At 39.2% G+C, this 15143-nt stretch overlaps 1 protein-coding gene across 4 annotated transcripts in view; it reads right to left on the reverse strand.

Annotated features, from left to right (window-relative positions):
• The window catches only part of LOC124554705 (WD repeat-containing protein 7), a 388339-nt gene that overhangs the window by 241663 nt on the left and 131533 nt on the right, over positions 1–15143 (reverse strand). For all 4 annotated transcript variants that reach the window (XM_047128342.1, XM_047128340.1, XM_047128341.1 and 1 more), the window contains one exon: positions 95–177. In XM_047128342.1, coding sequence (XP_046984298.1) covers positions 95–177 — 83 coding nt within the window. The remainder of the gene's footprint in view (positions 1–94; positions 178–15143) is intronic.

A 15143-nucleotide genomic window follows, 5' to 3' on the forward strand; every position in this document is an offset into this window, starting at 1 on the left:
CTGTCTTTTTGTGGACTTCACAAGAAAAATATGAAAATCATAACAGTGAGGGAATATATCAGTGCTGTCTTGAGTAAAAGGCTGACTAAATTACCAGTTGATCCAAAATGCCAACAGGTGGGCGCCTCATTGCTTTCCACGCCTCTGACAGACTTGTGGTCACAGCTGGAGGCATTCCTGGAAACCAAGAATATACCAACTAGCTTGATAGTAATTAAAATATATTTAGAACAGGAAATTACACTACCATTTTTCTCCCCTCGTGTGCCATCAACTACATATACATCCAAGTGATAATAAAAGTGTTTGTCACAGAGGGTTTTCACATACATGCAATCCATCCACTTTAGTAAATGTAAATTACTGTAAGATTATGCACCAGTTCCCATCTGCAAGTGACATGAATACCATAATACCACACAGCAATGAATGGTTTGACAGAAAATTAGTACCAGAGTATTTCAATTTTTTAAATAATTTACAATAACTAACAAAGTGGTAGATAAACCAATTCAGTTCCAAAGTGCAATGTAACCATCTTGCTGATGATAAATGTTGTCAAAAGAAAATCATTCAAAGCATATGTCTTCATGAAATATGAATTTTGTCAACAGTAGCTGAAATAACACTGATCACAACTTCTCTTGATTTCAATTCAACGCTGCAGATGACTTCCCTGCAATTTTTGTAAGTGAAACAAGCCAGAGAACAGCATGGTTCTCAAAAGACGTGAAAATTCAGTCATCATTTCAGGTAATTTTATTACATCACATAGTGCTGCTCAGTATCTTACATCACACTGGACTCTCCACAGAATTTCTCGGGAGCCTTATATTTTGTTCCTAACAACTGAGTTGTTAGTTGGGTAAAGTAAATTCACTAATTACAATTACAGAAGTTGTTGATAATTTAAAAAATGTGGTTACAATGGAAATGCATTGTTTTAGCAGGTTTTTTTTGCATCGTTTTTTGTTTGTAAATGATTAGATGAACAAATTTAAAAATGTTGTCATGCTACAAGAGTGAAGACCAGCAAAGCCTTCATTCTTTGAAACTAACTGTTTAAAAAAAGTTGTGCTGATTGGGAACTTTTCGACCTAAATGTTTGGTTTTGCGAGAACTTCAACATTTTATTTTTCCGAAATGACCTTCGTTTTCTTCATTTGGCTGTATTTAAGCTTTCAACAATGGATTGTTCTATTGAAAAGAGTGGCATTTTTTCACCACTGAACTGAATGGGTGTCCGATTTAAGATGTTTCTGAATGTGATTTACATTTTCCCACTCAATTTGATGATTGCAAAATCTGCAGACTATCAAAGTTTGACCTTTCATGGGTATTTATAGCTATGCCAGCCTCACTTGAAAATGCTACACACAGGGCTGGCAAGGCACTCAGCACAGACATAGAACCAAAAGTAACTATTTTAATGCTAGGCAAAGAATTTCACCGCAGTCAAAACACTTGACAGACTTTGTTTTTTCAATCACTATGGTGCAGAGTGCAGACAGTATACTTGTATAGTTGCAGACAAGTATGTGTGTAAACAAAATAGGATTATGACTGCCAAAGGGGGGAAGAGGGACACGGAAAGAAGCCCCGCCTTCTCTCACAGAGCAGCAGCCTACACCTGTTTTCTCTGAAAGCAGAACTGACACAGGGATTACTGATCTCTTCTGGTGTTCTAAGGGTTGTTCTAGAAATTCAGGAAAAGAAACAACATGCAATGCACAACACACAGCATTTGGGAACAGCTACCATGCAATTGCTTGTTGAGGTTGGCAGAGTATTGTTAGCAACATAGTTCAGGCCTGACTTCCAGTGCAATTTGACGCAAACATGGGTCAATACATTCACCACCTAACTTGCCATATTGAAGTGCCAGTATGAAAACAACTTCTGAACTTAAGTTAACCAACAAATGTACTTGGTATAAAATGATAGGCCCCATGGCTGATAACTACTTTGCATTATGCAGTGTGTATTTTAAATAAACCATTCAACCACCCACTACTGCTTTGGCACCAGACCAGTAAGTGCACCGATACATCATTGCATTTTTGCAAACAAGTTCTTACACAATTATCTTTCCAAACTGGGCTTCAGAAGATGATGTATGATACCAGTAACAGAAAATTGGTTGCATTTCAATATTTATATGCGAAAATGAAATGCCCATGAACCATGGACCTTGCCGTTGGTGGGGAAGCTTGCGTGCCTCAGCGATACAGATAGCCGTACCGTAGGTGCAACCACAACGGAGGGGTATCTGTTGAGAGGCCAGAAAAACGTGTGGTTCCTGAAGAGGGGCAGCAGCCTTTTCAGTAGTTGCAAGGACAACAGTCTGGATGATTGACTGATCTGGCCTTGTAACAATAACCAAAACGGCCTTGCTGTGCTGGTACTGCGAACGGCTGAAAGCAAGGGGAAACTACAGCCGTAATTTTTCCCGAGGGCATGCAGCTTTGCTGTATGGTTAAATGATGATGGCGTCCTCTTGGGAGAAATATTCCGGAGGTAAAATAGTCCCCCATTCGGATCTCCGGGCGGGGACTACTCAAGAGGATGTCGTTAGCAGGAGAAAGAAAACTGGCGTTCTACGGATCGGAGCGTGGAATGTCAGATCCCTTAATCGGGCAGGTAGGTTAGAAAATTTAAAAAGGGAAATGGATAGGTTGAAGCTAGATATAGTGGGAATTAGTGAAGTTCGGTGGCAGGAGGAACAAGACTTCTCGTCAGGTGACTACAGGGTTATAAACACAAAATCAAATAGGGGTAATGCAGGAGTAGGTTTAATAATGAATAGGAAAATAGGAATGCGGGTAAGCTACTACAAACAGCACAGTGAACGCATTATTGTGGCCAAGATAGATACGAAGCCCACACCTACTACAGTAGTACAAGTTCATATGCCAACTAGCTCTGCAGATGACGAAGAAATTGAAGAAATGTACGATGAAATAAAAGAAATTATTCAGATAGTGAAGGGAGATGAAAATTTAATAGTCATGGGTGACTGGAATTCGAGTGTAGGAAAAGGGAGAGAAGGAAACATAGTCGGTAATATGGATTGGGGCTAAGAAATGAAAGAGGAAGCCGCCTGGTAGAATTTTGCACAGAGCACAACATAATCATAGCTAACACTTGGTTTAAGAATCATGAAAGAAGGTTGTATACATGGAAGAACCCTGGAGATACTAAAAGGTATCAGATAGGTTATATAATGGTAAGACAGAGATTTAGGAACCAGGTTTTAAATTTAAGACATTTCCAGGGGCAGATGTGGACTCTGACCACAATCTATTGGTTATGACCTGTAGATTAAAACTGAAGAAACTGCAAAAAGGTGGGAATTTAAGGAGATGGGACCTGGAAAAACTGAAAGAACCAGAGGTTGTACAGAGTTTCAGGGAGAGCATAAGGGAGCAATTGACAGGAATGGGGGAAAGAAATACAGTAGAAGAAGAATGGGTAGCTTTGAGGGATGAAGTAGTGAAGGCAGCAGAGGATCAAGTAGGTAAAAAGACGAGGGCTAGTAGAAATCCTTGGGTAACAGAAGAAATATTGAATTTAATTGATGAAAGGAGAAAATATAAAAATGCAGTAAATGAAGCAAGCAAAAAGGAATACAAACGTCTCAAAAATGAGATCGACAGGAAGTGCAAAATGGCTAAGCAGGGATGGCTAGAGGACAAATGTAAGGATGTAGAGGCTTATCTCACTAGGGGTAAGATAGATACTGCCTACAGGAAAATTAAAGAGACCTTTGGAGATAAGAGAACGACTTATATGAATATCAAGAGCTCAGATGGAAACCCAGTTCTAAGCAAAGAAGGGAAAGCAGAAAGGTGGAAGGAGTATATAGAGGGTCTATACAAGGGCGATGTGCTTGAGGACAATATTATGGAAATGGAAGAGGATGTAGATGAAGATGAAATGGGAGATACGATACTGCGTGAAGAGTTTGACAGAGCACTGAAAGACCTGAGTCGAAACAAGGCCCCCGGAGTAGACAACATTCCATTGGAACTACTGACGGCCTTGGGAGAGCCAGTCCTGGCAAAACTCTACTCTCTGGTGAGCAAGATGTATGAAACAGGCGAAATACCCTCAGACTTCAAGAAGAATATAATAATTCCAATCCCAAAGAAAGCAGGTGTTGACAGATGTGAAAATTACCGAACTATCAGTTTAACAAGTCACAGCTGCAAAATACTAACACGAATTCTTTACAGACGAACGGAAAAACTGGTAGAAGCCAACCTTGGGGAAGATCAGTTTGGATTCCGTAGAAACACTGGAACACGTGAGGCAATACTGACCTTACGACTTATCTTAGAAGAAGAATTAAGGAAAGGCAAACCTACGTTTCTAGCATTTGTAGACTTAGAGAAAGCTTTTGACAATGTTGACTGGAATACTCTCTTTCAAATTCTAAAGGTGGCAGGGGTAAAATACAGGGAGCGGAAGGCTATTTACAATTTGTACAGAAACCAGATGGCAGTCATAAGAGTCGAGGGGTATGAAAGGGAAGCAGTGGTTGGGAAGGGAGTAAGACAGGGTTGTAGCCTCTCCCCGATGTTGTTCAATCTGTATATTGAGCAAGCAGTAAAGGAAACAAAAGAAAAATTCGGAGTAGGTATTAAAATCCATGGAGAAGAAATAAAAACTTTGAGGTTCGCTGATGACATTGTAATTCTGTCACAGACAGCTAAGAACTTGGAAGAGCAGTTGAATGGAATGGACAGTGTCTTGAAAGGAGGATATAAGATGAACATCAACAAAAGCAAAACGAAGATAATGGAATGTAGTCGAATTAAGTCGGGTGATGCTGAGGGAATTAGATTAGGAAATGAGACACTTAAAGGAGTAAAGGAGTTTTGCTATTTGGGGAGCAAAATAACTGATGATGGTCGACGTAGAGAGGATATAAAATGTAGACTGGCAATGGCAAGGAAAGCTTTTCTGAAGAAGAAAAATTTGTTAACATCGAGTATAGATTTAAGTGTCAGGAAGTCATTTCTGAAAGCATTTGTATGGAGTGTAGCCATGTATGGAAGTGAAACATGGACGATAAATAGTTTGGACAAGAAGAGAATAGAAGCATTCGAAATGTGGTGCTACAGAAGAATGCTGAAGATTAGATGGGTAGATCACATAACTAATGAGGAAGTATTGAATAGGATTGGGGAGAAGAGAAGTTTGTGGCACAACTTGACCAGAAGACGGGATCGGTTGGTAGGACATGTTCTGAGGCAACAAGGGATCACCAATTTAGTATTGGAGGGCAGCGTGGAGGGTAAAACTCGTAGAGGGAGACCAAGAGATGAATACACTAAGCAGATTCAGAAGGATGTAGATTGCAGTAGGTACTGGGAGATGAAGAATCTTGCACAGGATAGAGTAGCATGGAGAGCTGCATCAAACCATTCTCAGGACTGAAGACCACAACAACAACAACAACAACAACAACAACGTGCAGAAAATAAAGCTATTTCAGACTATCTCTAATAAAATAGTTCATCTGGATACAGTTCACGAAAAAATAGTGTCTATTACGTGTTTTTGCATTTTCACATTTTGGGGCAGAAGTCGCATCTATTTGGCATTTACAACAAAATGCGAAATTTTCCGGTCCTCAGGTATAAGATACAAAGAAAATTACAGAGCTCTTATTTTCATGGAAAAATTATACAAATCAACAATGCTGATTACATTTTTGTTAATTACACTGAAACTATATTAACCTAAATATTCCTACCGTGGTCCTATTTCAAATATTAATTTATTATTTTTTAATGTGAACAGAATTTTGATATATAATACAGCAGTCCGAATAAACAATTACTTCACAATGTTAATCTGGTTTCATTTTATGAATTTCAACAAATACAAGGTAATTCGATGTGATGTTAGCCAAAAGCATAGTAAGGTGACAGTATGATAAATAGAGTTGTTACAGGTTTCAAAGATTATAATTGCAGTATAGTTAGTGCCTCTTTTGTTACTCAATTGTTCATAAGTGAAAAGCTCTAATGCAATTAAACAAATTGACAATATACGTTCTCACCAATCGATGGATGTAATATTTGTGAGTAAACGGAATTGAAGTTGTTGAAAATTATGGTACAGATCTCATAAGGTGAAGTTACTTATATCTGTACTGCCTAATGACATAATAGTTAATCAGCAATTCAAATTAGCTTCTAAATCATAAGAAAAATGAGTTGCATTTCAATAACCCCCCACCCAAAAGTATTGTACAACCATAGGTTGAACAAAACTTTTGCAGGCAATCCTGGAAACAGTAAACAAAGTACAATAACCTGAGCATTCATATGTATGACAGTAAAAACAAATAATACATCTTTTTGTAGCAAATGGTCATTTGGAACAGTAATACTATGTTAAGAACAAAACTTTTTCAACTTGCCCTTACATACTACAAAATCAACTTTTTTTCCATGATGTAAATCATTTTTCAGGAATGTTGGGCCAATGCACAAAAAACTAACATATCTTCTAACTTTTGTTTTGAGGCAAGCAAGCACAACTTACACCTCAATTTTCCACTTGAAACACGATAACTAGTGATAGTTCCATAGATCTCCCTATACAAATAGTCAATTTACAGTATATCATTTCTCCATGTTTACTCTAATCTGAGTCTAACAACCATCAGTGTCTTCTCATTGCCAAAAGCACACATAATCTCCTATCAATATTTACTCAACAGATAATTTACATTCAAATACATATTTTCTTTCCACCAAGAGCACATCAGTATAAGTTTTCTTTTTCCCCCATGACAGAGCATTTCAAGTTAACTATCAGATAACTTGATCAATATCAATTTTATATACAAGCTAACTAATGTAAGTGAGTAGCGTTCGTGCAAACTGTTCTAGTTCACACTACAGATATGAATGATAATTCTGAATTCAGCAAATCCGAATTCAACAAATCTCATTTACCTTGCCGAAATAAAACTTCTGTGTCTTGAAACAGTAGTGTTGTTGCATACCACATGTATCAAGCAATGAAAACTATTCATTTCATAAATCTCCAACTCAAACACGTACATATGCAGACAGGGTGAACATTAATAAAACTGACAAACTGCAGGAATGGATTCCTGACTGGAAATGGAGGAAAAAGGGTCCTATGAACATATATCTGGAAATGCATCGTTGCTACCGTAAATGGCGCTGATGAATGACAGCTCCTGTGACCATTTGCCGTGTGTCCCTAGTGAGTTGCAGGCCTTGTGATTGACACAATGTACAGGAAGCAGCAGAATGATCTGGTATTCATGTCACAAACAAGCCGAGATGGTGTTTTTGTATGGCAGCACGGCTATAACAAAACAAGTACCTTAACAGACAACAACTACTTCACACAACATTTCAAGCTTTTATGGGGCGTTTGTGTGATTATGGGTCCTTTCAGGAAAACGAATCTCATGGAGGTGGAGGACTGTGTGTGCACCAGCTTTGGAGCTATAGTTTGCCTCAATGTTCTGTAGAACCTGCTCCTCCAAATCTGGTGTACGCACAGTCTGCTGCCTCCCTGTACGTGGGTGATGTGGTTGGGTCTAAGAGGAAACTTGGTTTGATATAGCTGTGCTGCCTCTCAACTGTTTCCATCTGCTTGGTCATATATAAATGCTATTTCAGCTTGTTACCGACATGAATACACACAAGTAACTGTGTGCTCAAGGTAACTGTGTAGGACCCTCTCCATGGGCACTGAGCTTCACATAGTTACAATTGTAAGTAGTTAACTATCGGAGTATGTAGTTTGTAAAGCTTTGAAACACAGGGCATAAGAAGATTTATGCAATTAAGACTCTATTCATGGTTACTCGTCCAATACTGTGTATCATTATGGTAAAATGTGTTGAAGTCTCAAATGGATGCTCCAGGTAATTTGAAAGACACTTGGCACAGTACAGATTGTCCACAAATATGTGTGTGTGTGTGTGTGTGTGTGTGTGTGTGTGTGTGTGTGTGTGTGCGCGCGCGCGTGCGTGGGTGTGTGTGTGTGTGTGTGTGTGTGTGTGTGTGTGTGTGTGTGTGTGTGTGTGCGCGCAGAAAGAGAGAGAGAGAGAGAGAGAGAGAGAGAGAGAGAGAGTTTTATGGACTGTAAGACGCACTTTTTCCTTCGAAAAATTGCCTCCAAAATTCAGATACTCAAAATTAATATAAAAATGTCCTTTTTTTTAATTCCCACCAGTCTTAAAAATGGCCAAATATTTGATGTCACAGTAAGCATGCCTCTAACTGGCAACACAGGATTCAACTAGCAGCAATGCACCACCGTGACGAATGGGAGTTGCGAGTATTAGGCGCTTACTAACACTATCTGCCTGCCACCTCACCACCATAAACCCAGAACAGTGTCTAGCATATGATGTGTCACTGCAATCTATGGTGCCAGTGAACTTGAATTGAAAGTGATTTGTGTTATTTGTAATGGCACAAATTTTTGTTCTTAGCTAGTTTCGTAACAGATAAAAATAAAAGGTATTCATATGATGTGGGCTATAGATTGAAAATAGCAGCAAATGTAAGATGGAAACAGAGTGGCTGAGTGGCATTTCGGCCTCCACCAACAGAAAAACCCATGCATGATTGGTGGACTAGTAAAGAAGAACTGAAAAAAGAGGAAGACTAAATGTGCAAAATAGCCAAAACTAGAAGATGACAAACTGAAACGGATTCAAGGACACTGTCAAAATGGCACTGGAATTAATACAAAAATGATTCAAATGGATACAAACCAAAACATCTCAGAAAATGCCACTATATTATCTTTCATTGCTTTATTATTCAACATCAAAAGAAAATCAGTGTGGAATAGTTAATATGGACAAAACTTCTCTGACATTTGATGCCCCAAGTAGCAGAACTGTTGCCATGAAAAGTGGTAACACTATAGCTATAAAAACAAGTGGGCTTGAAAAAATGCACTACACAGTTGTCATTTCATGCTGTGCTGACTGTACTAAACTTAATCCAATGATCATTTTCAAGTGCAAAACACCAGGTGGTGGTGCTCACATACATGAAAAAGTTTGGATGGATGAGCCTGGTATGAAATTATGGATTAACAGAGTGTGGGAGTCAAGGAAAGGTACTTTACTGAAGAAGAGTTCTCTTCTTGTGCCAGATCAGTTCAGTAGTCATCTGAAAAATTCTGTGAAAGAGAAATTGAGACAGGGAAATACAGAGTTTGCAGTTATTCTGGGAGGACATACTTCACAACTGCAACCTCTTGACATCTCAATTAATAAACCATACTACTACTTCCACTGCCACCCTTAATTTTGACTCCAGTTACAGGAAACTCGGCAGCATTATCCCCATCTTTTATTCTCTCTCTCTTAGCTTTTTGATACACCACAAATGAAGCCCAGTGTCAACCAGGCTAAAACTCCTCCAATTATTGGTTTAAACACAAATAAATGGACTCCCCTGTATACCAAAATTATCAGTGTTTTCATATTCATACAATAAATCCTCTTCTGTCTCTCTCAAACCCGTACCTTTTACTTTCTCTATAGATTTTCCATTTTCCACAGGCTACAAGCTTTCCAAAACTACACTGACAACATTGCAATCTACTGGCTCCTCATTACACTCAAAATTCACCCCAACACTCCTCCCACTCTGGTTGTATGTCCTGACATATTCCCTTCAAAACATCCTGCATTTCACTACCATTACTAAATTTATCAAAATAATCACAAGGTATCTTCAAACCCACATCACTAATTGGCTCACTTTGTTTACTGACATCAGAACAAGTGGACACTATTTCACTAACACTAACTGGTGTAATCAGATCATCATGTACTTCCCTGTTCTTCACTAAATCATTATCACGACCTACAATTGTACTCTTGTCACATTTCCTCAATCTTTCCCCTTTAATCTCAACATAATTCATCAACTCTTAATTCTTCACAGCGCATAATATCATCATCACTTTCAACATCAGAAACATCATTAACAGCAACATTATCTAAATCATTATGAATAACATCATTCTTCACAGCACAAGGCTCACCACCACCATCACCACCACCCGACCCATCTAAAAATTTCTTTACACATTTTATTTTCACATTATCTGACGTATTGTTAATAAAAGTATTCTTACACAGGCAAATGAAGTCCACTGTGTGAGTTTTGTTTCCCCTGGAAAAAATCTACATTTTTATACTGTTCTCAGTAATACCATTGTTACTACAAAAATTTCTAGTTCCAACTTTTTTTTCATCTGCTTTTGCCATAACATCTGAAATATTACCAATACATGCACCAACACCAACTTTTACATCTGACAATTCTTTTTAAAATATACTATTTGTTTCACTCAATTTCAAATTAATACTGTCATTTTCATTTTTAATCATAGACTGGAAGACTTTTAGCCTCCTGTCATTGCCTCACTGATCAGCTTATTTGCAACTTTTTCAGCTTCGTTTTCTACATAAGTAATACAAATTTCATATATACAATGCTCTTTGTTTACATGTGTTTTAAAATCATTTAAATCTTTTTCTAATCTCTCAGTTGTGTCTGCAGTTTTCTTTACCTGAATTCTGACATCATCTACATCTTTTCTGATAGATTTTAGTGCTTGACTTCCCCTCTTCAAGTTTCTATCGAAACTATTTAATTTTTTCTCTAATTTCTCACTTTATTTTTCATGCATTCTTTTTTCCTTTTTTGCAGTCTGGCTGTCTAGTGCCACTAATGCCATTTCCTCATGACTGAAACCTTGAATTGATGAACTAGTACTGTCTGAACTTCCACCTACTTCGTCTCCTTTTGAGTATATGTCATTAACATATTTTCAATTGTCTCCTCATTATCTTGCATCAAATTTTCTACCTCCTTCACTTCTTGACTGCCAACCCTATTATTGTCACACATTAAAAACACTCATTAAACAACAATTTTTCACAAGGCCTACTGAACAGACAGCGCTGTAGAAAAGCTGAAATAACTGAAGATTGTGTAACTCAGTTGTTGTGATTGTAACCACCGGTACTCACAGATTCACACTCCAATTCCCTCATCCTTGCAATTTTTTGGGTCCAGAATGTTCCACCGTCAAGTCCAAAATGTTACTTTCCAAATAAAATCAGCTTTCAGTCCTAATGTTAAAAATGATACACCTGAAACTCTCAAGTTGACTTTAGCACTGTTACCGGAATTAAATCACCATCTCAGCTCATTCCACCATACTGGGCCATATGAATAATACAGAGAATATAGTTTATACTCAAAATTTCAGAGAAAATTCTCAGGTTTGCATGAATAAAGCAAATCAGAGAATATACTATGCCCGAGAATGTTACCAGAATGAGTAAAAAGGTGGGTGAACCTGCTAGAAACCAAAGAACATTTTCTGATTTGATATGAATAAAATGCACAAGTAGAGAACATTCTTTTATTGAAATGAGCTCTGTAGCATTCTTCAAGCTCAGTCAATCCTGTTCAGGTTAAGTTTTACCAAGTTTTTTAGTAAAATGACAGAATTTATGTTGCTTGGAAGGCAAAAAAAGCCAAAAGAAATACTGAAGAGAGAAGCAATAGAAGTTTATATGGGTTTAATAATAAAAACATTATTTGCTTGATGAACTTCCTTCCCAAAAATCATGAAAGAAGAGGGGGTGACTTTTCAAACAAAGTGAAATTTAAAACATTTTTGTCACTATTTTGTAGAACTGAGTTTCAGGCTGATGTATGAGAAGATTTAGGTATATGCCACATAACAGTGTCATTGACATTTTCAGATGTTCATCTTCACGTTTTCTCACAGAATAAATCTTATATTTTTTATGTCAGAATTAAGTAGGTGGATCAAAAAATTAACAACTGCTTTATTACAAAACTAGCAATCTGTTTCTCATAACAAACTGCATGGGTGACTGTTTACTTACTCAACGGGTGAGTGGACCATTATGCATCATATTTAACCAAACTTATCTCTTGTTACAAAACTCTGAGACACTTCCAGTTTGCAGTAGATGAAAATGTCATATAATATTAAGACTCCATTTGTATAGTGTGTCCACCGAACTTAAATAACAGAACAGTTTCCCCACATGCTGAAAATTCATATCATCCCAAAAAATGCATTTTCATACACTACTGGCCATTAAAATTGCTACACCAAGCAGAAATGCAGATGATAAACGGGTATTCATTGGACAAATATATTATACTAGAACTGACATGTGATTACATTTTCACGCAATTTGGGTGCATAGATCCTGAGAAATCACTACCCAGAACAAGCACCTCTGGCCGTAATAACGGACTTGATACGCCTGGGCATTGAGTCAAACAGAGCTCGGATGGTGTGTACAGGTACAACTGCCCATGCAGCTTCAACACGATACTACAGTTCATCAAGAGTAGTGACTGGCGTATTGTGACGAGCCAGTTGCTCAGCCACCATTGACCAGACGTTTTCAATTGGTGAGAGATCTGGAGAATGTGCTGGCCAGGTCAGCAGTCGAACATTTTCTGTATTCAGAAAGGCCCATACAGGACCTGCAACATGCGGTCGTGCATTATCCTGGTGAAATGTAGGGTTTCACAGCAATCGAATGAAGGGTAGAGCCACGGGTTGTAACACATCTGAAATGTAACGTCCACTGTTCAAAGTGCCGTAAATATGATCAAGACAAGTAACCAATGGCATCCCATACAACACGCCGGGTGATACGCCAGTACGGCAATGATGAATACACGCTTCCAATGTGCAATCACCACGATGTCGCCAAACACAGATGCGACCATCATGATACTGTAAATAGAACCTGGATTCATTCGAAAAAATGACGTTTTGCCATTCATGCACCCAGGTCCATCGTTGAGTACACCATCGCAAGCGCTCCTGTCTGTGATACAGCGTCAAGGGTAATCACAGCCATGGTCTCCGAGCTGACAGTCCATGCTGCTGCAAACGTCGTCCAATTGTTCGTGCAGATGGTTTTTGTCTTGCAATCGTGCAGATGGTTTTTGTCTTGCAAATGTCCCCATCTGTTGACTCACAGGTCCAGACGTGGCTGCACCATCCGTTACAGCCATGCGGATAAGATGCCTGTCATCTCGACTGCTAGTGATACGAGGCCATTGGGATCCAGCACGGCGTTCCGTATTACCCTCCTGAACCCACCGATTGCATATTCTGCTAACAGTCATTGGATCTTGACCAACGCGAGCAGCAATGTCGCGATACGATAAACCGCAATAAATCACGATAGGCTACAATCCGACCTTTATCAAAGTTGGAAACGTGATGGTACGCATTTCTCCTCCTGACACGATGCATCACTACAACGTTTCACTAGGCAACGCTGGTCAACTGCTGTTTGTGTATGAGAAATCAGTTGGAAACTTTCCTCATGTCAGCACGTTGCAAGTGTCACCACCAGTGCCAACCTTGTGTGAATGCTCTTGAAAAGCTAATCATTTGCATATCACAGCATCTTCTTCCTGTCGGTTAAATTTCGTGTCTGTAGCACGTCATCTTCGTGGTGTAGCAATTTTAATGGCCAGTAGTGTAATTTGTTGCCACACATAAAAGTAAAATTGAAACACGGTGCAACACTTCCAGAACACACTGATGCTAGTTCCATATTTTACACTAAATAGTTTGCCTGTTTGATCAAGTTAAATGAAATGTAATATTATGAGTGGGTTCTGTGCTAGACACGGCAGACGGCACACACTGAGGACCTTCTCAAGGAGGAGGGGAGATAGTGAAAATTACCTCCATTATCAGAGAATATGCTTTGAATTTTTTATTCATATGAACCTGAGTGTCCCCATGAACCACGGACCTTGCAGTTGGTGGGAAGGTTCATGTGCCTCGGCAATGTAGATAGCCATACCACAGGTGCAACCACAATGAAGGGGTATCTGAGGCCAGACAAACGTGGTTTCTATAGAGGGCAGCAGCCTTTTTGGTAGTTGTACGGGCAGCAGTCCAGATGACTGACTGATCTGGGCTCGTAACATCAACCAAAATGGCCTTGCTCTTTTGGTACTGCAAAAGGCTGAAATCAAGGGGGACACCACAGCCATAATTTTTCCCAAGGGCATGTAGCTCTACTGTACGGTTAAATGATGATAGTTTCCTCTTGGGTAAAATATTCCGGAGGTAAAGTAGCCCCCATTCAGATCTCAGGATGGGGACTACTCAGGAGCAACAAAACAGGCATTCTATGGATCGAAGCATTGAATGTTAGATCCCTTGGAGTAGAAAATTAAAAAAAAGAAAATGGATATGTTGAAGTTAAATGTAGTAGGAATATACGAAATTTGGTGGCAGGAGGAACAGGACCTCTGGTCACGTGACTACAGGGTTATACACAAAAAAACAAATTGTGGTAATGAAAGAGAAGGTTCAGCAATGAATAAGAAAATAAGATTATGGGTAAGCTACTATGAACAGCACAGTGAACCCATTGTTGTAGCCATGATAGACATGAAGCTCACACCCCACAGTAGTACAAGTTTATATGCCAACTAGCTCTAGAGTTGAGAAAGAGATTGAAGATCTACATCTACATCTACATCTACATTGATACTCCGCAAGCCACCCAACGGTGTGTGGCGGAGGGCACTTTACGTGCCACTGTCATTACCTCCCTTTCCTGTTCCAGTCGCGTATGGTTCGCGGGAAGAACGACTGTCTGAAAGCCTCCGTGCGCGCTCTAATCTCTCTAATTTTACATTCGTGATCTCCTCGGGAAGTATAAGTAGGGGGAAGCAATATATTCGATACCTCATCCAGAAACGCACCCTCTCGAAACCTGGCGAGCAAGCTACACCGCGATGCAGAGCGCCTCTCTTGCAGAGTCTGCCACTTGAGTTTATTAAACATCTCCGTAACGCTATCACGGTTACCAAATAACCCAGTGACGAAACGCGCCGCTCTTCTTTGGATCTTCTCTATCTCCTCCGTCAACCCGACCTGGTACGGATCCCACACTGATGAGCAATACTCAAGTATAGGTCGAACGAGTGTTTTGTAAGCCACCTCCTTTGTTGATGGACTACATTTTCTAAGCACTCTCCCTATGAATCTCAACCTGGTACCCGCCTTACCAACAA

This window comes from Schistocerca americana, chromosome X (assembly GCF_021461395.2).
Source record: "Schistocerca americana isolate TAMUIC-IGC-003095 chromosome X, iqSchAmer2.1, whole genome shotgun sequence".
In the NCBI taxonomy this organism is placed as follows: domain Eukaryota; kingdom Metazoa; phylum Arthropoda; class Insecta; order Orthoptera; family Acrididae; genus Schistocerca; species Schistocerca americana.